At 44.9% G+C, this 22,525-nt stretch overlaps 2 protein-coding genes across 6 annotated transcripts in view; both read right to left on the bottom strand.

The window, feature by feature from the left end:
- Nucleotides 1–22,525, bottom strand: part of LOC129502831 (uncharacterized) — a 196,942-nt gene that overhangs the window by 85,464 nt on the left and 88,953 nt on the right. The gene's annotated exons all lie outside the window — the stretch shown is intronic.
- The window catches only part of FKBP9 (FKBP prolyl isomerase 9), a 41,686-nt gene continuing 20,885 nt past the window's right edge, over nucleotides 1,725–22,525 (bottom strand). The window contains exons 6-10 of the mRNA XM_055314642.1: nucleotides 18,213–18,358; nucleotides 11,865–12,051; nucleotides 7,420–7,565; nucleotides 5,613–5,776; nucleotides 1,725–3,075 (exon numbers count right to left, since the gene is read on the bottom strand). Coding sequence (XP_055170617.1) covers nucleotides 2,899–3,075; nucleotides 5,613–5,776; nucleotides 7,420–7,565; nucleotides 11,865–12,051; nucleotides 18,213–18,358 — 820 coding nt within the window. The 3' untranslated portion in view covers nucleotides 1,725–2,898. The remainder of the gene's footprint in view (nucleotides 3,076–5,612; nucleotides 5,777–7,419; nucleotides 7,566–11,864; nucleotides 12,052–18,212; nucleotides 18,359–22,525) is intronic.

Below are 22,525 nucleotides of genomic sequence, written 5' to 3'. Positions count from 1 at the left end.
ACTTAATGAGTAACATGGTGACCTATATCGTATAGTTTTAAACTTTGAGAGTAGAACCTAAATGTTCTCATAAAAAAAAAAAAGAAGTGCAAAGTGGGAGAGATCCTTTTTTTTTTTTTTTTTTTTAGGGAGAATTTTAGGATTTTATTTATTTATGAGACACAGAGACCTAGGCAGAGGGAGAAGCAGGCCCCCTGAGGGGACCCTGATGTGAGACTCAATTCCAGGACTCTGGGATCACAACCTGAGCCGAAGGCAGACGCTCAACCACTGAGCCACTCAGGCATCTGAGAAATCCTTTCAGAAGTAAGCATACTATATTAAATCATCATGTACACTTTAAATCTTAAAATGTTATTTGTTCAATACACCTCAGTAAGGCTGAAGAAGGAAAAAACAAAAACCCAGGTGTCAGGCTGGAGACCCAAGAAGAGCCAGTATTGAATCTAAGTCTGAAGGCCAGAAGAGATTAAGGTTTCAGCTCAGCAGCCGGGCCAGCAGAGTTTAAAAACAAAAACAAGGGGCACCTGGGTGGCTCAGTCAGTTAAGAATCTGCCTTCAGCTCAGGTCATGACCCCAGGGTCCTGGGATCAAGCTCCATGTGGGGCTAGACTGCTCAGCTGGTGTGTGTGTGGGTATTTGCTGTTCCCTCACACTCTCTCAAAATAAATAATGCTGTCTCTCAAATAAATAAAATCTTCAAAAAAAAAAAAATCCCTCTAGTCTTGAAGCTCTGGGGCCCACAGTCCTTAATTTCCCCAGAGAAATCTTTTATTCAGCCAACCTATATCCACTACCAAAGAAAATAGCCAGTGAAGAAATCCAAACAGGACCAACTAAAAATCCGGGGCAGAGAATAAGCATCAGGTTTTTATCTTCATGGAGATGTGTAAGGATAATAGGCCAAATGCATTCCAAAGGGCAATTCAATTTAGCTAGATTACAACCTATCTAGTACACTGAAGGAATTCTGTGAAACAGAAAATCTTGAGTGACGGTGTGCTATGTAGAAGACAGGTCACGGAACGTTAGTTACCATGACAGCAGCAGCCAGGAAGGCCATGGCAGGCATCTCCTTTGCCTTCCAGAAGCGTAGAGTCTCTGAGGTTGCTTCTGCAGAGTAAATAGTAACATCTGCTTTTAGAAAAACATACATTTTTCTTTATACGTGTGCCAGTTACTCTCCATTTGCTTTGACTCCAACCCCTATAGTCATTCTCCACTTTTCTCTGCACCCCAAAAAGCTGGCCTCCAAGAATACCAGCCCCGAGCTGCTTCTTCCTTCAGCTTCAGATTGGGTTCAGCTAGTGGGCACCAGTGACAGGACGGAGAATGGGGTGTTTCTGCCCTCACCGCTCTGCTGTGGTGCCAGCGCCACAGTTGTGGGCATGGCTGTGGCTCCCCTTCACCTTTCAGGCCCAGGGGGAGAAGGGCCTCTTATGTTGCTCTCCGACAGGTGTCATGACCTCCTTACCAGGTCTCTGAGCCCTGCCCACCCTTCTGTAAAGTCCTTTAGGTAGCTTCTCTTCAAAAGTCCCACAGGAGGGCGTGCTTCCTGCCAGGAGGATGCCAACTGACGCACCCCCTGTATCCCGGACCTTACATGCCTTCAAATTAACGAGATGCAGTCCTCGAGTTTTTAATCAAGGGAATTCTCAAGGGATAATCAAGGTGTTTTCTCATGGGCTCCTCTTGGCCTTCAAATAAAACTCCACAAAACCTGATGTTATTCAATTTTTTTTATATATGAAAAGATCCGTTTTCCAACATTTATTCCACTGAATGAGTGCACAGCATTTTCACGAACTATCTCAGGGCTACATCAGTACAAAACAGTTTAAATTAGTAAAACAAAGCAGTTTCAAAAGGAAAACCATGGATTACTTCAGGGTGGATGCCACCACCACTTGGAACAGAGGACGTAAGGCAGCAAGGTGGTTACCGCATAACATGGGGAAAGGCTGGCAGGTAATAGTGTCCTTGTTCTACACAGATTGACACCCCTGGGCTGTAGAGCACCTCCCCGTCCAGGACTGAATGAGTGAAATATGTCTCCTTGTTTATGCTCATCTACCTGTTGGGGTGACATTTCCATCTTGGTCATAATGAGATACTCTGGAGCGTGGCTCAGCCACCAGCCCTGTGCATATCTATCTGATCGAAAGATTCAGGGAGGACAAAGCAATGGGAATAAGAAACGGTGAAGCAGATAATCTTGCGTGGCAAACACAGAATCAAATGCTCTACTCGTAGCCCACGATGCCTTTTGTTTGGTCCACTAATTTTCTTAACTTCCAAGTTACTCAGCCAATTGGAAGACCACAATAGGTAGGCACAACTGACTATAGAGCACGCGTGTGTGTGTGTGTAGCAGGAAGGTGGAAGCTGGGCATTACCAGAGCCTATACAGGCCACTGATACAGTTTTGGGGGCTTTGGAGGAATACTGCCGGGACATGCCCCTTATCTTTTCTGCTCATCTGGAGAACACTTTTTAAAACACCAGCAAGTTAAAAAAAAAAAAAGGTTAATCCTCTTTATGTGGCTATTCTGGACACTTCTGTTCCCTCCAAGATGGTTGTTACTTCTGTATGACACTATTTTCCTTTAACAACAAAACTACCTGAAAGGCTCACAAAACAGCGGTTGACTGTACAGTACAACCTTTTCACCCTCTACGCAGCCCCTGCTAAAGCACCTCGCACCAAGTTTGTTTCATATCACTGGCATTTGGCCTAAAATTCTCACCATGTGTATCGACCCATCCCTGACATGCCCCAGGTACTATGTGACCATCTGCTACTTGTGGACGATTCACCTTCTGAGAGACCCTCGCGCCCTCACTTCTCATTCTGCCACGACAGGGGGCTTGGTGTCACACAAGTGGCCCGAGTCAGGTTTAGAGTTCATCATGTTTGGCCTCCTGGTCTTTGAGTTTAAATTCTTCTGCCGTGACCTTTCCATCTCCATTCCGGTCCTGGTTGGTGAACATGTTCTTCACAATCATCTCAGCATCAAAACCAGGAGCAAGTTTCCCTTTGCCAGATGCCACCTGGGCATGAATGTACTCTGAGAACTGGAGAGACAGGGAATAGGACAGACCATGAGACACAGCTGCCAAACCCGGGCCCGAACGGAGCCCGAACAGAGAGAGCATCCCCAGGGCATCGGGAGTCCAGAGGCTAGAATTTGGGGTCTGAGCTCACAAAACAGACAAAATTCTGTGAGCTACACCACCTGTTTTTTTCTTTAGATGCAGGTTGAAAACCCCTGGCTAATGACTCCAGGAGCCCCTTCGTTCCAGGCAGCTAATTCACGGCAGGGACTCGAGCTATCCGTGCTTTCCCAATCAACACTTAGTTCTCCATCAAAGGGTGATCTAACCTCCTGAGCCTCTGAGAACATTGCTGCCTGTACTCATTCATTCATTCATATAATAAAAACATTGTCTACTGTGTGCTGAGCACCATTCAAGATCCTAGAGAGATATCTTTATTTTTTTTTTAATTTTTAAAAGATTTTATTTATTCATGAGAGACACAGAGAGAGAGAGAGAGAGGCAGAGACAAGGCAGAGGGAGAAGGCTCCACTCAGGGAGCCCGACGTGGGACTCAATCCCAGGCCGCCAGGATCACACCCTGGGCTGAAGGCGGCGCTAAACTGCTGGGCCACTGGGGCTGCCCAAGAGATATCTTTAAAAAAAAAAAAAAAAATCCCGCCCTTGTAATTCTAGCATATCAGATTGGGAAACACACAATTAGAAATGAACATAAATAAAAATAAGAAATCACATATTAAGTTAGAAAGTGAAATGCTCTAGAAAACAAAAGATTAGAGCCAAGCAAGGAAGATCAAGAGTACAGGTAGGGAAGCAGGTTGAGGTCCCCATCCACCTGTCAGGGTAAAACCCCAATGCATAAAGGAGACTCGTGCAAAGACGTGAAGGGAGGGAACAAGCCAAACAGTTATCCAGGAAGTGTCTTCTGAGCAGACAGCTGGAGCAAAGGCCCAAGGGGGGAGCATGGCTGGTGGTGGTTACACTGAGCAGGTAATGGAGAATCTTTGTGGGGCCTTTATAGGCCACTGTGAGGACTTTGGAAACAGAGGCTTCTGCACAGTTGTGAGACAAAGCAAGCCATGATCCAATTTAAGTTTTAGAAGGATCATTCTAGCTGCTGTGAGGGGCAAGGGCGAAAGCAGGAAGACCATAGAGGTCCAAGCCAGAGCCAGCAGGCACTGGACCACGAGGCTGCAGAGTTAGATGGATGGTGAGAAATGGTCAGGCTCTGGATATATTTTCAAGATGGAGCTAGAATGACTTCCTGGTGGATTTATGATAGCCTATATGAGAAAGAGAGGAGTCAAAGATTACGGAGTGCTCTCGCCTGAGCAACTGGAAGGACAGAGTTGCCATCAAAGGAGATGAGGAAGGCTTTGGGTGAAGCAAGTTCAGGGGAGGGAGGTATCGGGTTCCAAAAGTGAAGCTATCAGGTGAGCAGTTAGATGTATGAATTGTCTCGAGAGAGAGAAGACTGGACTGGAGCTACAAGTTTGGAAGCCATGGGACTATGGATGACAAAGCACTGGGACTGGGTGAGAACACCCAAAAAGTGACATAAGGTAGGGAAGACAACAAGCTCAGGACTCAGGCTGGGGCACTCCAACCTGAAGACTCCTGAGAAGGACTTAGACGTGAGGTAGAAGGAACACCAAGAATGTGTGGTCTGGAGGCCAGGGAAAAGGCATCCTGCAAAGCAGTTAGCTATGCCCAAGAACAAGGAGAATGAGACATGACCACTGATTGCAGCAACCTGAAAGGCACCGGTCACTTTAGCAAGACCAGGTTCAGTGACATGGAGAGACAAAGGTCTGACAGGAGTGGGTTGAAAAGAGTTTGGACATTTTTGCTATAAAAGAAGCAAAAAAATAAAAGAAATGGAAAGATGCACCAAGAGAAGGGAAAAGAATAGCATGGTTTTAGGCTAATGGGAACAATCCAGTAGCTGGGAAAATGTGACTGACATGAGAGAGAAAGTGGAAAGGCTGGAGCCACGGTCTTGAATAAGCAGAGGTAGGTGGGCAGAGTCGTGGCATTCAGCAGGGTATCACAGGACAGGCGACTCTAACTGTCCCGCTCCACAACGGGGTGTTTGCTGCAGAAGAAACCACCCAGGATCTAGATGATCAAGACAGGGGTATGTAGCCTGCCTCAAACCACTGAGTAGCTACGTGACCCTGGGCAAGTCCTTTACCTTCTCTGGGCACAGCTGCTTCTTCTGAAACGGGGATGGTGATTACACGGCTGCCACAAGGGCCAGGCAAGATGATATATGTGAAAAACACTCAGCACAATGCAGGCACACAGTGAACACCCAGGAACTGAGAACTGAATTATGAGCCCTGGAATCAAGCCCTGTACCTCTCAGGGCCTCGGTTTCTTCAAAGAGGAATTGTGAGCTTCGGTTTACAGAGTGTGTATAGAACTGCGTGGTACACGACCGTGTGTAGTTACCATCATCACGAGAAATAAGCATTCACACTCGGAACGGATCTCCTGCCCCAGTAAGGCTCCCCGGGCTCCTACAAGTCCTGCTTCCTTCAAAGGTCACTTACCTCTTCGAGGAGGACTTCTCCATTACCATCCTTGTCGATTTCTTCAAAGAGGTTGGGGGACACCTCGCCATTCCATATGAACATGTACCCCTCGGGCAGACCGGCCACAAGCTCCAGCAGCTCAATGTCAAACACCAGGACAGCACTGCCGGGCACTTCTCCATCTGTCTCACCAACAGGGGAAGGGACAGCGTTAGTGCCACCAGACGGCAAGCATGCCCATCTGAACCTCCCCCCCGACCAGAGCTCCAGCTGCCTCCTGGATGGCGAACATTTCTTGTGAGAGCAAGGAAGTTCTAAGCCAGCAAGTGGTTTTTTCCAAGCTGTAGATGGTGACCATTAGTGAGTCATGAAATCCGTTTAAAAGATATCAACCAGCATTTTTTTTAAATTTTTATTTATTTATGATAGTCACACAGAGAGAGAGAGAGAGGCAGAGACACAGGCAGAGGGAGAAGCAGGCTCCATGCACTGGGAGCCCAACGTGGGACTCGATCCCGGGTCTCCAGGATCACGCCCTGGGCCAAAGGCAGGCACCAAACCGCTGTGCCACCCAGGGATCCCAGCATTTTTTTTTTTAATTAAAGAATAAAATAGATAAGGGTACACTGCACATAGAAAGGATAGGTATGGTTTTATGGAACTTGAGTTTAATAACTTTATATGTAAAACCAAATGTCTATGTACATACATATAAATTGTGTGTTAATGGTTCATACAGATGGGGAGACAAAATGTATTTTTTTCCCCAAGATTTTTAAATTTTATTTATTTTAGAGAGAGAGAGAAAGAGTGTGTGCACACACATGTGGGGTAGGGGGAGAGGGAGAGAATCTCAAGCAGACTCTCTGCTGATAGCAGAGCCCAAACGGGGCTCCGCCTCAGGACCCTGAGATCATGACCTGAGCCGAAACCAGGAGTCAGGTGCTTACCCAACTGAGCCGCCCAGGTGCTCCCATGGAATGTATTTCTTATTGTATGTCTTGGTGAAAAAAAGTTTGAAAGCCACTAATAGAGACTACAATTGTAGAACTTTTCAATAAATTCTAGAGTAGAACCTTAAAAATAGTACAGCATGCCTTAAAATCCTGAGCTAAAATATGATACAAACACAAATCTGAGAACAGTATATACAGAATGGGCCCAAAAGAAATTATATGAGTACGTGAATATATATATACACATATATATAATGTCTTATTTGAAATTATTAAATGTCATAATTATTTATAATTAATATTACTTAGTCATGTAGGGTACACATTTTTTGTGTTTCTTCTTAGACCAGGGGGACTAGCAGGCAGTTGTGGCATGTTTTTGTTTTCTTTTTTAAGTAAGCTCTATACCAGATATAGGGCTCAAACTCACGACTCAGATCAAGAGTCACATGCCCCACAGACTGAGCCAGCCAGGTACCCCTAACAGACAGTATACTCACAATTATTTTAAAAATGTGAAAAAGAGAAAATAGATCCAAAGTGTATGTTTCTTATAAGTTAGCATTTCCTATCTCCTCCATCTCCAGAGAGCTGGAGCATAAAATACTGGAGAAGATGGCCCTGATTCTTTGAGTTTTAAATAGAAGAAGCAGGGACTTCTTGATCCCCGGACTCTGGGATCATGTCCCGAGCCAAAGGCAGATGCTCAACCACTGAGCCACCCAGGCATCCCAAATAGGTAGAATCTTTAAAAAATAATAATAGCAAATGGAAGGAGCATATTGTGGTTCTAAATATGGCACCCCAAAAGCACAACATTCAGATTGTGAATATGCCCCAAGCATTCCGTATTGCTGTTGCTTACTCACCCACGCCAGCTTCCCCATAGCCCAGGTGGGGTGGAATGATCACTGTCCGTTTCTCTCCAACACACATCTCTCTGAGACCCATATCCATTCCCAACACAACTTGTCCGGATCCCAAAACAATATTATACGTCTTGCCTAAATTCCACCTGAAGATGAAACAGAGGAGTCCCTGGTTAGGTCAACAACCCACTGGTCCTTGAGTGTTTTCATGAGAAGAACACATATCTTCTGTGATCTTTCTGCCAAAGATACAGAACCCCTGTCTAATCAGGAGAAAACATCAGACAAGCCCAAACTGAGCAACACTGAGCAAAATAACAAACCTATAATCTTCAAAAGTGTGAAGAAAATTAAGGGAAGACCAAGAAGCCATTCCAGAACACTGGAGCATACTGAGTGAGATCCTTTTGCTATAAAGGATAAAAGACCTTATGGGAACAACTAGCAAAACTTAGGTGAGGTCTGAGGATTAAAGATGGTAACATATCAGTATTAACTCTGGTTATGAAGTATGTGTTAAATTATGCAGGAGAATGTCTGTATTTGTAGGAAATGTACACTGAAGTACTCGGGGTGGCAACCCCAATGATTCCAGGGAGAAAGAAATTTTTTGTGCTGTTCTTACAACTTTTCTATTTTTTAAAGTTTTATTTATTTGAGAAAGAGAGTGAGCATGAGAGAGAGTAGGAGTGGGGGCGGGGGTGGGGAGGATAGAGGGAGAGGGAGGTGCAGACCCCCACCCCCGCACTGAGCAGGAACCCTGATGCGGGACTCGATCCCAGGACCCTGGGATCATGACCTGAGCCGAAGGCAGCTGCTTAACCGACTGAGCCACCAGGTGCCCAATATTTTAATCACTATCCTAGTAAGGAATTTTCATGAGAATTTGAAAAATTTGTAATATAGTTACGACCCTGGGTTTTGGATTTAGCAAGACCTGAGTCTGAATCTTGCTTCTGCCACTTAATTGGACCGTGAAAAAGAAAATCCCTCCATTTCCTCATCTATAAACTGCAGGTAATAGTAGCTACCTCACAGGGGTATTCTCAGTGGTAAATAATGGGCCATGCTGGCACAGGGGAGAACAAATACAAAGAGCTCAGTAAATGGATGGCCTTGAGTGTGTGAAATGCTTGCGTCTGTAATAGGTTTTGACGTTAGAAAAATAACTGAAAGTTTAACTTGAGCCATGATTTAAATTACCCTGGATGTCCACAGTCCCTGAAAAATCCACATAAATCAAAGGTGGCTCTATCACCTCGGTCACTACTGAAAATAAATGTTTCCACATGTACCGCAGTGTGCTCCCCCACCTCCTAAAGACGAACAATGGAGATATTCTTCAATCTCAGGCTGGAAAAGCCTCTCCAAGCTCCTCAGAGCCCCATGGGAACCCCTTCCCAGGTGGCAACAGCATGCAAGGGACAGCCCCTCCAGGTCACAGCCCCTTCTAGGCTCCTCAGCCTCCCCTGGGTGCAGGGCTACCACCACTTTGCCTCCTCAAGCTGGTTGTCAGGCACCAACACACCAAACCAGGGTTTGCACCTGTCTAACCTGGGACAAAGTCAAAACAAAGTCCACTCTGGCGCGGGAGGCCTTGGCCCAAGGCCTGTGGGAGGGAGCAGGATGGGCCCTCCCGCCTGGGCACAATTCCTTCTTTGTCAGCAGGCAGAGGCACCCTGGCACTGCCTTTCTCCAGGGACTACTCTGTTTCACAGTCTCCCAGAATATTCAAAAACCCCTTTAGCTCTCTGCTACCAAAGTCTGAGGCCAACTTAAACACACATGAAGAAAATCCTCCAAGCAATGTCTCTGCTTTGCCGGGTCACCTCTGAGTGCCCGACTAAGTCTTTCTTTTTTTTCCCCCTCAGATCAACCTCTTATTTATTTTATTTTTATTTATTTATTTATTTATTTTGCCAGTTTTGCCTCTGACATTCTCCTCATTCCTTCCGTGCACTCCCACGGCCCAGCCACTGCAGGCTTCCTGCTCCCCACCTGCCGCCCTCTGGCTCTTGCCCTTGGTCCCCTTCCTCCTCCCAGCAGCCAGCTTCAGCAGCACATGCCTCCCTGTTTACAGAGCCCACAGGAAGGCCGGAAGGCCGGGGTGGGGCAGGTCTCACCCCCTTCCTCTCCCACCTCACACCCACCACAGGCCCCATTTCCCCTTGATACTGAAGCCACACTCAGACCAGACCAGCAGGGATGCCGGATGTTACTCTGCAGTATAGAGTTACAGGGACCGCAAATGACTCTCGTGGTAGAGGGTGGAGTCTGATAAGACCAAGGAACATTACGTGGCTCCCAGATGCTCTGTGGGAATGTTGTGAATCCGCCAAACATGAGAAGGCAGGAAGGCTGATTCCCCCCGCCCTACATGAGAAGCATATCCTGAACCCACTGGGAAGGAATTCCTTTGTTCACTTTCCACCACCATCACCACCCCCACCCCCCACTCCCCACCCCTCCCACCCCCACTTCCCCTGACCCCCTGCCCCAGAGTCAGAGCCCCAGATAAGAATATGGGCATTAGCAAGAGCAAGGACAGCAAGCCATTGACCTTACAGACTACTCTAACCTTGTGGATCATTCTCACATGCATATGGTCCCTTGATCCCCCAAACAAAAAGCCGTGCTTCTTCTCCACTGCCCCCCAAAGGCTTCTAATACTAATGCAAGGAGGTTTGCTATAAAAGAGGTCCTGGTATATCTGAGCCCCAGAAGCTAATTCATAGTTCATTGATTCTATAATGCATGTATTTTCACATTTTAACCTCTCTGTAATTGGGATACACTTTATCATTAACATGATGTTAATTTGGGGGCAGCATTTTTATGCAGATCTTAAAGAAGCATAAAATGATGCATCTAATAATCAACACATTCTAGATCTGATGAAAAACAGGAATCCATTAGTATACAGGCTCTCATAGCAGCAGAGAGAATGCTCTGAAGAGCATGTCCCTAGGGCTCCGTCTCCATGTCTGGCTCTCGCCAGCCACACACAATATCCCCTGAAACTAGAAGGCAGAGGGGCGGGTGGGAGGGAGAGAAGGCCCTCCCCATGCAGCATAAATACAGCAACACATACTTATTTACATGAAGCCATTCTCTCTCCCCAAGCCCAAACTTAGGAATCTTGAGTCAGGCTCTGTATGAAAATGGATGTACTTATACGGAGACATAAAGAAAGGCTGAAAATGTTTCTTTCCCAGAAGAGAATATTTTACTAACATACAACTACATCTAAAGATTCAGAAACTGGGGATCCCTGGGTGGCGCAGCGGTTTAGCACCTGCCTTTGGCCCAGGGCACAATCCTGGAGACCCGGGATCAAGTCCCACATCTGGCTCCCTGCATGGAGCCTGCTTCTCCCTCTGCCTGTGTCTCTGCCTCTCTCTCTCTCTGTGTGTGTGTGACTATCATAAATAAATAAAAATTTAAAAAAATAAAAAATAAAAAAATAAAGGTTCAGAAACATAAGAAGCATAAAGCTCCTTTTTACCCAAACTGGCTAATGATACTAGTTTATACTATTGATTCCTATTAATAAAATATCAGATTCATCTCAGTTAACATTTATAAAATGCTCCCTTTGCATTAGTTATGCTCTGGGCTAGGTGTAAAGAATAAAAATATGAATAAACATGTTGGGTTTCTCTAAGGTATTCAGACCAGCAACAGAGATTGAAACAAAAATAACTAAAAATAAATAACTATGTTAAATAATAACTTAAAACATGAGACACAGGGATGCCTGCATGGCTCGGCGATTGAGCATCTGCCTTTGGCTCAGAGCATGATCCCCAGGTCCGGGATCGAATGCCACATGGGGCTCCTTGTGGGGAGCCTGCCTCTCCCTCTGCCTGTGTCTCTGCCTTTCTCTCTGTGTCTCTCATGAATAAATAAATAAAATCTTAAAAAACAAAAAAAAACATGAGACACAGAAGTGGGAGCAGCTGATTCTTCCTAGGAATTAAGGAAAGACTTGGAAAAGGGAGGACATCTTAGCCAGGGCAGAAGTTGGCTGGAAAGAAGCGTTTAAGCAGTGCACATCTTGTACCACTGCACATGGAAACCTAGGAGGCAAAAGCTTCCACCTAGCAGAAGATGAGACCAGTCCAGCAGAATGGAGTTGACAAATAGAGCCTAATGTGCCAGACTATGGAGTTTGTAATGTAGCTGTGGGTTAATTTTTAAAGACAGCAGTTAGAAGATGACATCTGTTTTTCAGAAAGACAATTTCACAGAAGCAAGGGGAGACCATTCATAGGGAACTTGTAGAATAATGCACCTGAGTAGTGATATCCACTAGCTCCACGCAGTGGGGAAGCATGGAGAGAAACGCCCTCAACCAGTATGTGATGAAGAGCAAAGGAGAACCATGCGAGCCTATGGCTGTTATCCACCAAGTTCACTCCCCTCCTGTCCCCAGGGGCCCTTACGTGGAATCCAGCAGAGTCCCATCCAGAAGCGAGGCATTGTAGTGATACTTGAGGTAATCCCCCTTCTTACTCAGCACGGAGCAGTCCGGGGGCTTGTAATGGGAGGTGATGCTGATGGAGTCTGAAGGGTTGTGGAAGTCAATCACGTGGATGTCAAACACCAGCACTGCCGAACCAGGGATGTTCCCTAAAGGTCAGACACAGGCAATTAAAGAGGGACCTCGGTGTCACCAGGTACGTTCCCACAAACCTCCAGGGAGAGACTCGGGACTGCCGATAGGAAAACCTAGAGAGGGGAACCTGGGTTTTGGGTCAGTGGTTGAGTGTCTGCCTTTGGCTCAGGTGGTGATCCCGGGGTTCAGGGATCGGGTCTTGCATCAGGCTCCCCGGGAAGCCTGCTTCTCCCTCTGCCTCTCTCTGTGTGTCTCTCAAGAATAAACAAATAAAAATCTTTAATAAAAATTAAAAACCTAGAGAATACTGAGAGATCGAAGCTGGAAGAGGTGTTAGAAGTGGGATCCCTGGGTGGCGCAGCGGTTTGGCGCCTGCCTTTGGCCCAGGGCGCGATCCTGGAGACCCGGGATCGAATCCCACGTTGGGCTCCCGGTGCATGGAGCCTGCTTCTCCCTCTGCCTATGTCTCTGCCTCTCTCTCTCTCTCTCTCTCTGTGTGTGTGTGACTATCATAAATAAATAAAAATTAAAAAAAAAAAAGAAGTAACCTAACCCTCATGGGGAAACTGAGGCACAGATTTGCCCAGGGTCATGCAGCCAGTTATAGAACACAGTTTGAACAATGGTTAAAGACGTTGAACTACAGCCCCATGGGATCGCTGAACCTGAAAGATGTATGGCTAAGTTCATCACAGATGCGGAAACTAAACGCAGCCAAATCAAGGCTCACCTGGCTCCCAATGAAGTTAAGAGATGAGAAAATCAGCTGACAGCTACTGCTGTGCAAGAGAAACTAACAGAAACGTCACAGGGGAAAAGCTCCCAGCCAAAATCGACCCATATAGACTCCTCTATGATACAATATATCTAACAGTTCATAAAGTACTCTTATAACACATCTTTTCTGTTCTACACAAAATTATTAGTATAGGGGATCCCTGGGTGGCTCAGTGGTTTAGCGCCTGCCTTCGGCCCAGGGCGTGATGCTGGAGTCTCAGGACTGAGTCCCACATCAGGCTCCCTGCATGGAGCCTGCTTCTCCCTCTGCCTGTGTCTCTGCCTCTCTCTCTCTCTCTCTCTCTCTCTCTCTCTGTGTGTGTGTGTGTGTGTCTCTCATGAATAAATGAATAAAATCTTTAAAAAAAACCTATTAGTATATTTTTCTCTTCCATCATCTCCACTTTTGAAAACGTTATCTCACATCTGAATAGCATTTTACAGTTTACCAAAGTATTTTTCACACACATTCTCATTTTTTAAAAACTTTATTTTTAGGGCAGCCCAGGTGGCTCAGCAGTTTAGCACTGCCTTCAGCCCAGGGTGTGATCCTGAAGACTCAGGATCGAGTCCCACGTCGGGCTCCCTGCAGCGACCCTGCTTCTCCCTCTGCCTGTGTCTCTGCCTCTTGCTCTCTCTCCGTGTCTCTCATGAATAAATAAAATCTTTTAATAAACAAATAAATAAAACTTTATTTTTAAGTAATCTCCACACCCAGCGGGGGCTCGAACTCACAACCCCAAGATCAGAGTCACATGGTGGCTAGGTCCATTAAGCATCCACCTTTAGCTCTTCATGATCCCAGGGTCCTGGGATGGAGTCCCGCATTGGGCTCCCTGCTCAGCAGGGAGTCAGTCTCCTTCTCCCTCTCACTCTGCCTCTGCCTTCTACTTCCTCTGCTTGTGCTCTCTCAAATTTTTAAAATCTTAAAAAAAAAAAAAAAGGAGTTGCACACTGTACCGACTGAGCTAGCCAGGCGCACCCTATACTCTCTCATTAAATCCCTGAAGCCACCTTGTGGGGTATTACCCTAAGTCCAGGATTAGCAGATGCTCCATGAATTTAATGACAGCTTCTCAGGGGGCTGGAGAAGGGCAAGGGGACACCTTAAACATATGCACCAATGATTAAACACACCCAGATCATTTCAGAGAAGTTGAAATATAAAACTTTTGTAAATAGTGTTACTAAGGGGGCATATGGGTGGTTTGGTCAGTTAAGCATCCGATTCTTGGTCAGTTCAGGTCATGATCTCATGGGTCCTGGGATCGAGCCCCACCGTCGTGCTCTATGCTCGAGATTCTCTCTCTATCCCTCCCCCACTGCCCACCCCCACTCACATGTGCTAAAATAAAATTTTAAATAAATAAATAATCTTTTAAAAAAAATAGTGTTACTTATAACCAAGGATGCATAATACTTTCATTAGCACTTTACAGATAAGAAAACCAACTCAGATAGAACTTGTTCAAGAAAACAGCACAGCTACAGAAAGAATTCAAAGAGAGATAGGTATACACCAACACCCGCCCCCACCCCTGCCACATACTTCTCTGTGTCCATTTCTTGGTTGCCCTCTGACACACACACACACACATACACAATGGATGCCTAGAAAGTAATAAGCACTCTTCTAAGTGCTTTCTATGTTTTGATTTATTTAATTCTCATGATAACCCTACATTCCCAATCTAAGAGTGCTTAGAAGGTAATCTGGAAGTTGGGGAACAGAACGTGAGGAAGCAATGCTTCCACAATCCCTCGGACAGAATCCGTTTTCCCTGTTAGGACTGTAAACATAGCCAAGCATCCTAATTTCAGAGCTGACCCCGTGGAACAGAGTAGGCAGCGGAGTGGGCCAGAGCCTTTCCAGAAGGCCTACTCCCTCCTTCCACTAACCCTGCGGGGGAAAAATGGCCTCAACAAAATGAAATGCCAAGAATGGAGCTGGAGAACCCCACGGGGAGCCCAGCATTTCATTCCTTCCACAAGTATTTATTCACTGTTTACTTCATGCTTGGCCCCATGGTATGTCCTCCATGTCCTGACACCCTTTCTGGGTCAGTCCCTGATGGATTAGCACTAGGTCCTATGCAAACCCTACAAGGAGGCCAGGGAGACACTAATCAAAAGAAGACAGAGGTGCCCCCCCACCCTGCCCCTGTGCAAGAGCACCCGGGTGGTCCTTGTCAGAGTGCCCCTACCCCCACAACAACATATGATTTGGGATGAAGCAGCCTCATGCCCACAAAATTTATGAGTCTTCAGATGCTTCCCAGAGCCTTATATAATATAATTCTTTGCAGAGCTCTGTCACATACTTGATAGAAAGCCAAAACGAAAAAAATAACTTAAGCAAATGTTTTCAATTAATATATTATTTTTAGAGAAACGAAGGATTAATCCTGAGGGCATAACAAAGCCTGAATACTCAGAAAATATTTGTCTATTTCTGTATGTATTTGAGTAGAAGTTTACATGATACAAAACCAAGGAGCATCAAGACACTAGACAAACAGGAAATGAAGCAAGGTTTATTGAATGTGTCTTAAGATGTGACCTGGTATGGCTTTACACATCAGAAATTAAATGGGGTGCCCTGCTTACTCAGCCTGGAGTGCATGTGATTCTTGATCTTGGGGTGGTAAGTTCAAACCCTACATTGGGGGGTAGAGTTTACTCAAAAAAAAAAAAAAAAAAAAAAGAAAGAAAAGAAGAAAAAGAAAGAAATTTAGGTCAGGGAGAAAAAAAATGTTTCTCCACGGTACACCCTAGCTTCCAACCAACCTGATACCTCATAGATCCTCTGAATAGACCCTACTAAGAAAATTCTGAAGACACATATATCAGTAGTAGTCAGAAGAACAAAATTAATGTGTACAGCCAGCAAGGCCAGCCACAAGCTCACCAGCGAAAAGAATACAAAAGCAAAATTAATACTGTATCAACTATTCCTAAGCAGGTTAGCAAAAAATGGTATAGGCATATCTCAGAGATTTTGTGGGTCTGGTTCCAGACCACTGCAATAAAGTGAATAGTTCAATAAGGCAAGTCAGGTGAATTGTTCTGGTTTCCCAGTGCATATAATAAAGTTTGTTTCTACCATGCTGTGGTCTATTAGGTGTGCAATAGCATTATGTCTCGAAAACAATGTACATACCTTAACTAAAAGTATTTTATTGCTAAATAATATACACTATCATCTGAGCTTTTTTAAATTTTTATTGATTTATGCATGAAACACACACAGAGAGAGGCAGAGACACAGGCAGAGGGGGAAGCAGGCTCCATGCAGGGAGCCCGATGTGGGACTCGATCCCAGAACCCCAGGATCATGACCTGAACCTAAGGCAGATGCTCAACCACTAAGCTCCCAGGCGCCCCTCATCTGAGCTTTCAGAGTCATAATCACTGATCACTGACCACCATAACAAATATAATAACAATGAATAAGTTTGAAATATGGCAAGAATTACCAAAATGTGACACAGAGACATGAAGCAAGCAAATACTGCTGGAAAAATCACAACGATAGGCTTGCTTGATGCAGGGTCACCACAAACTTCAATTTGTAAAACAAACAAAAAAACCCAACCATAATACTATCTGTGGAGCACAATAAAGCAAAGCACAATAAAATGAAGTATGCCTATATGCGTGAGTGAAAAACCTAAGAGGGAAATATGGTTTAAAATACTAAGCAACCATAAAAAAAATACCTGTTGGCATAGACAGTTGTTCACAACAAATTAGGTAAAGAGAAAAATTACAAAGTAATATGTATAGATAATCCCATTTTTTTAGTTTATTTATTTTTTAGTAATCTCTACACCCAATGTGGGGCTCAAACTCATAAGCCTGAGATCAAGAGTCACATGCTCCTCCGACTGAGCCAGCCAGGTGTCCCTAGGTAATCCCATTTTTGTTAGTATTTATTATTGGAGGTGGATGTGTATTTTCACTTCACGGTTGTATTAGTTTCCTATTGTTAGTATAACAAATTTCCACAAATTTAGTGGCTTAAAACAATGCAGATCTATTCTCATAACTCTGGAGGGTCAGAATTCTGAATTCAAGGTGTTGGCAGGGACGCGTTCCTCATGGAGGATTCAGGGGAGAATCTGCTTCCTCGCCTTTCCAGCTTCCTGTGGCTGCCTTCATTCCTTGACCTGTGGCCCCTTCGTCCAATTTCCAAGCCAGCAGCTCAGCATTTTCTCCTCCCTCTGACCTCCTGCTTCCCTCTTACAAAGGCTCTTGTAAGTATATCAAGACCACCTGGATGGATGATCCAGAATGATCTCCCCATCTCAAGATCCTTACCTTACTCACATCTGCAAAATCCCTTCCACCATGTAAGGTAACATATTGACAGGTTCCGGGGATAGGACGGGGACATCTTTTGGGGCTGCTATCCCACTTACCACATTTCAATGTTTATTCCTGCCTGGTGGGATAATGGGAGATTTTTGTTTTCTTTCGTTATCCTTACTTTCTTTTTTCTAAAGTCAACACGTATCATTTGTATAACGTTTAAAAGGAGGTTGCTATTAGAGTGACAAAGTGTTCTCAAAGTGGGTTGAGGTGATGGTTAACTCAACTCCCCACATTAACTAAAAGTCACTGAATTGGGACACCGGGGTGGCTCAGTTGGCTAAGCGTTCAGCTCAGGTCATGATCTCAGGATTCTGAGAGTGAGCCTCGCATTGGGCTCGTGTCCAGCACAAAGTCGGCTTGAGATTCTCTCTCCCTCTCCCTCTGCCCCTCCTGCTCGTGCTCTCTCTCTTCCTAAAACAAATAAATCTTCACAACTCATGGAATTGTACACTTAAAATGGGTAAATTTTATGACACATAAATTATATCTCAATAAAACTGTTAAAAAACAAAAACCAAGGACACCTGGGTGGCTCAGTGGCTGGGTGTCTGCCTTCAGCTCAGGGCGTGATCCTGGGTCCTGGGATTGAGTCCCGCGTCAGGTTCCCTGCAGGGAGCCTGATTCTCCCTCTGCCTATGTCTCTACCTCTGTCTCTTTTGAATAAATAAATGAAAAACCTTTAAAAAAAAAACAAAAACAAAAAAGGGGAGAGGTTTGCAATATACTTTCAAATGACTCAACAACAAAAACAAACAAAAAATGTAATTAGAGAGAAAAAATAAACAGCAAGATGTTAACAGCTGATGAATCTATGAGTTTGACTCCTAGTTCTTTCAACTTTGGCACAGGTCTAAGAATTTTCCAAGAGGAAATCGGGCAGTGGGGACAAGAGGAAAGAATAGAGCATCTTTAGAAACCAACGCTATTTGGACATTCAAGTCTTTAGTGGGACATCAGGTCCCACATTCTGGCTCTCAAGAAGCCCTGATTGTTTGGAAGCAGCCTGGAAGCAGCCAGCACTCACCTCTTCCTTCCTCTCCGTAGCCGAGGTGAGGTGGGACCACAATCCTCCTCTTCTCTCCGATGCAGACACCAAGTAGACCTTCATCCATGCCAGCAATCACGTAGCCCTGCCCGATGTATGTGTCAAAGGTGCGGTTCCGTGAGTAGCTGGAAAAGAAGGAAGGACAGAAAGGTTCCTCACAAGCGACACCACAGCAGCTGTGCATGTTAGTGGGCATGAGAGGCAGCAGGAAGCCAGAAGACTCCAGACCCTGGAAGAGGCTGAAGCTTAGTTTGTGAGGACACAGCCTGGAAACATGCTCCCTGGGAACCCACACTCCCCAGAACTCACAGCTGGGTACAAAACCACTCCCAGAAACAAGCCTCCAACCCTCTGGTCTGGTCAGGTTATGGATGGGATGCACCAGACAAGACGCAGCCACACAGAAATGTAGCTAATGTAAATCGGACTGTGCTTGGTGACCATGTCAAGTTAATTTTAAAAAAGCATCAAAGGTGGACCTTCTTAGAAACTAAGAATGTGTCACAAGGACAACGTTCCAGTATCTGAAGCAGAGAGTATCTGTATATATGAGGCATGGATATTTGGATTGCCAGGAAAGTAACACATACACAAGAAACAATTGAACTCTGCAGTCTCTACCAGGGCCCGGAGGAAGTCTTCCTACTGTAATCCCTGCTCACCAAGCCACCTTCTGGGGAGTACTTGGGTTTCCCAAGTGCCATGGGCAGGAGGCCCAAGCATTCTGCTCAGTGAAGAGATCCAGCCTTTGTATAAACTGCCCATTGAATCCAATTCCTGTGAGTTTGGTGAGGACAGGAATCAATTCCCCAAAGCCAGATGTTTCCAGAATAAAATAATAAAACTTCACACACCACGTCTGCTACCCAGGGACCTGCACTCATTCCTCACCCCCACCTGGTGCAGAGGTGGCAAAAAGCCTGTCGTGAAAAAGTTGGTCCATTCCACCATGACCTCAAACACGGCCAAAGGATGACCGCCTCAGGGAAGATGGCCAGCCGAGTGGGGCCAGGGGGATGAAAAGACTGAGCTGCAAGGGGCTCCCCTTTTACAGTAGCTCTCAGAGACCAAACAGAAAGCCAAGGGATGTGAAAAATCACAAGAACAGATGATTCTCCTCACCCAGGAAGCCGGTCATCTACATAGACCCCTCAGCCCCATGGAGAAAGACCCTGTTGCCCACATTGTGCAGCTCCAGACCTCAGCCCTCACACAGACCAGGAAGGCCAGGATGGGAACACAGTAGGGCAGGAAAGCAGGCTTGACTCCCTAGCATCCTCTCGCCATGAGCCAACCTCTCGCCTTCCCCAGGTTACTGACTCTCTGGCCAGTACCTGGAGATCATCAGCAGAGAACAGCCTTGGTGGCACTCCAGACCTCAGGCATTCAGGGCAGAGGACACCTGTCCGATGGGGTCCCTCATAAAGGGACACTGAGCAGTGGGAGAGATGGCAGGTGCCTCGGAGAAGGCTGCGCCACTGGGTGGAACAGTCAGCAAAGGTCCCATGGGGTTCGGGGAGACAGCAGACACCAAGGAGGTGGGATCTGCACCGGGGAAAGCACTGGGGTGACAGTGGGGCTGAGGCCAAGAGGCACGAAGGAGCCTCAGAAGAAGAGAATGGAGGAGCAGAGTGGCCGGGAATTGTAGAGCATTCTGAATAACTTTAAAAGAAGACTTAAGAGAGCCTGGGTGGCTCAGGAGTTGAGCGTCTGCCTTTGGCTCAGGGCGTGATCCCGGGGTCCTGGGATCTAGTTCCACATCAGGATCCCTGTAGGGAACCTGCTTCTCCTTCTGTCTGTGTCTCTGCCTCTCTCTGTGTCTCTCATGAATAAATGAATAAAATCTTTTAAAAAATAGGGCAGCCCCAGTGGCGCAGCGATTTGGCACCGCCTGCAGCCCGGGGTGTGATCCTGGAGACCCGGGATCGAGTCCCATCATCGGGCTCCCTGCATGGAGCCTGCTTCTCCCTCTGCCTGTGTTTCTACCTCTGTGTGTGTGTGTGTGTGTGTGTCTCTCATGAATAAAGAAATAAAATCTCAAAAAAATATATTTTAGAAAATAAAATAAAATAGGAATTTTAATAAAGAATATTTTAAAGGATAAAAATATAAAACTCTTAAAAGGGGCTGAGGAAAATATACACAAATGTTCTACAGACTCAAATGTTATATAGACTCTAGGGGATGGGACAGATTTGTTATTTTTAGCAAGTTCCCAAAGACAGAATATGTAAGAATTTATGTAAGAATAAAGAAAACCATAAAAGAGAGGTTAAATGTATTTAACAAAGTCACAATAACCAAAATAAAAATGCAAATAAACATGGAATATGCTTTGGACAATATACAGCCATAAACGGGTTACTATCTTTAATATACTATCTTTAATATACCTCTGTATATTAAAATTGATAAGAAAAAGACAAATACCAATACCCTCAACATAAAAACAGGCAAGAGATACAACAGATAAATCACAAAGAAGATATCCAAAAGGTCTTGTAATAAACATTTGAAACAATTTCAACCTCAATAGCAATCAAGAAATTCAGATTAAAACTATAAGGTTCCGGGCAGCCTGGTGGCTCAGCAGTTTGGTGCCTGCCCTCTGCCCAGGGTGTGATCCCAGGGTCCCGGGATCGAGTCCCACGTCAGGCTCCCTGCATGGAGCCTGCTTCTCCCTCTGCCTGTGTCTCTGCCTCTCTCTCTCTCTCTCTCTCTCTCTCTCTCTCTCTCTCTGTGCCTCTCATGAATAAATAAATAAAATCTTTAAAAAAAATAAAACTATAAGGTTCCATTTTTCTCCTATAAATTGGCAAAAATTATTTAAAAATGATTCTCAGTGTTGAGAGAGTTTGAGGGAATGAAGCTCTTTTAGAGTGTTGGGGAATAAAAGCTTCCCCGAGGACAGCTTGGTTGTGTATATCAAAAACTATAAAAATACACATAATCTTTGACCCAAAGATTCTTCTAGAAATTTATCCCAAGGAAACAATCTTACACGTTAAGATTTAGCTGCAAAAATAATTACTGCAGCCCTACTTAGACTGTCAAAAGGAAGAAAACAACAGATGGTGACTAACATATCATGATGAGTGCTGAGTACCGTGTAGAATTGTTAAATCACTATGTTGTACACCTGAAGCTAATATAACTCTGTATGTCAAAAACAATAAAAAAGAAAACAACTGGGATTAATTACCTAAATTAAGGCAAATCCATATAATAGAAAATTATGTAGCCATTAGGATGGACTAGATCCCAATGCACTAAAGTGGAAAGCATTTTTAAAACCTAATAAAATTGTCACTCCTTTATTTTTTTGTTAAAGTTTTATTTATTTATTTGGGAGGTGGGGGTGGGACAGAGGGAGACAGAGACTCTTAAGCAGACTCTCTGCTAAGCACAGAATCCGATTCATGGCTCCATCTCACACCCTGAGATCATAGTCTGAGACAAAATGAAGAGTTGGATGCTTCACAGACTGAGTCACCCAGGCACCCTGTGGTTCCTTTAATATGGAAAGAAATCTGGTGCACACTAGAAAAAATGGTCTTTTAATTAGAAATAGAATTCCAGGGACGTCTGGGTGGCTCAGCAGTTGAGCATCTGCCTTTGGCTCAGGGCGTGATCCCAGGGTCCTGGGATCGAGTCCCACATCGGGCTCCCTGCATGGAGCCTGCTTCTCTCTGCCTGTGTGTCTGCCTCTCTCTCTATGTCTCTCATGAATAAATAAATAAAATCTTAAAAAAAAAAAAAAAAGAAATAGAACTCCAGGAAATAAAGGACAGAACCAAGCTCATAAGTAACAGGTAATAAATAACATGCACACACTGAATGTTTTCTGTAATAGAAAAAAGAAATAAAGACAACTCAATGTTCATCAGTAGGGAAATGGTTAAAAAAATTGAGAATATTCACCCAATGAAAACACTATGCAGACATAAAAAAGAAATAATCTCTCTTATATGTGTACAGTATGAATTGTATATGTATGAATTTTTTAATTAGGTAGGATCCACGCAAGCACGGAGCCCAACCCAGGAGCTTGAACTCATGACTGTGAGATCAAAACCTGAGCTGTCTCTCTATATATCAATATGGAAAAATCCCAAGATGGAAAAAGAAAAAGGAAGAGGCAGGGTGATGTATTCCATCTGCCATATACTATAAAGGGGAGAAAATAAGATAACATCTGTATTTGTGTTGGGACACCTGGGTGGCTCAGTGGTTGAGCATCTGCCTTTGGCTCAGGGCGTGATCCAGGATCTGGGATTGAGTCCCACATCGGG

This window comes from Nyctereutes procyonoides, unplaced genomic scaffold (assembly GCF_905146905.1).
Source record: "Nyctereutes procyonoides isolate TBG_1078 unplaced genomic scaffold, NYPRO_anot_genome, whole genome shotgun sequence".
NCBI classification, from domain to species: domain Eukaryota; kingdom Metazoa; phylum Chordata; class Mammalia; order Carnivora; family Canidae; genus Nyctereutes; species Nyctereutes procyonoides.
Note: the sequence above shows the minus strand (reverse complement) of the source record. Positions and strands in the feature narration are given on the sequence as shown.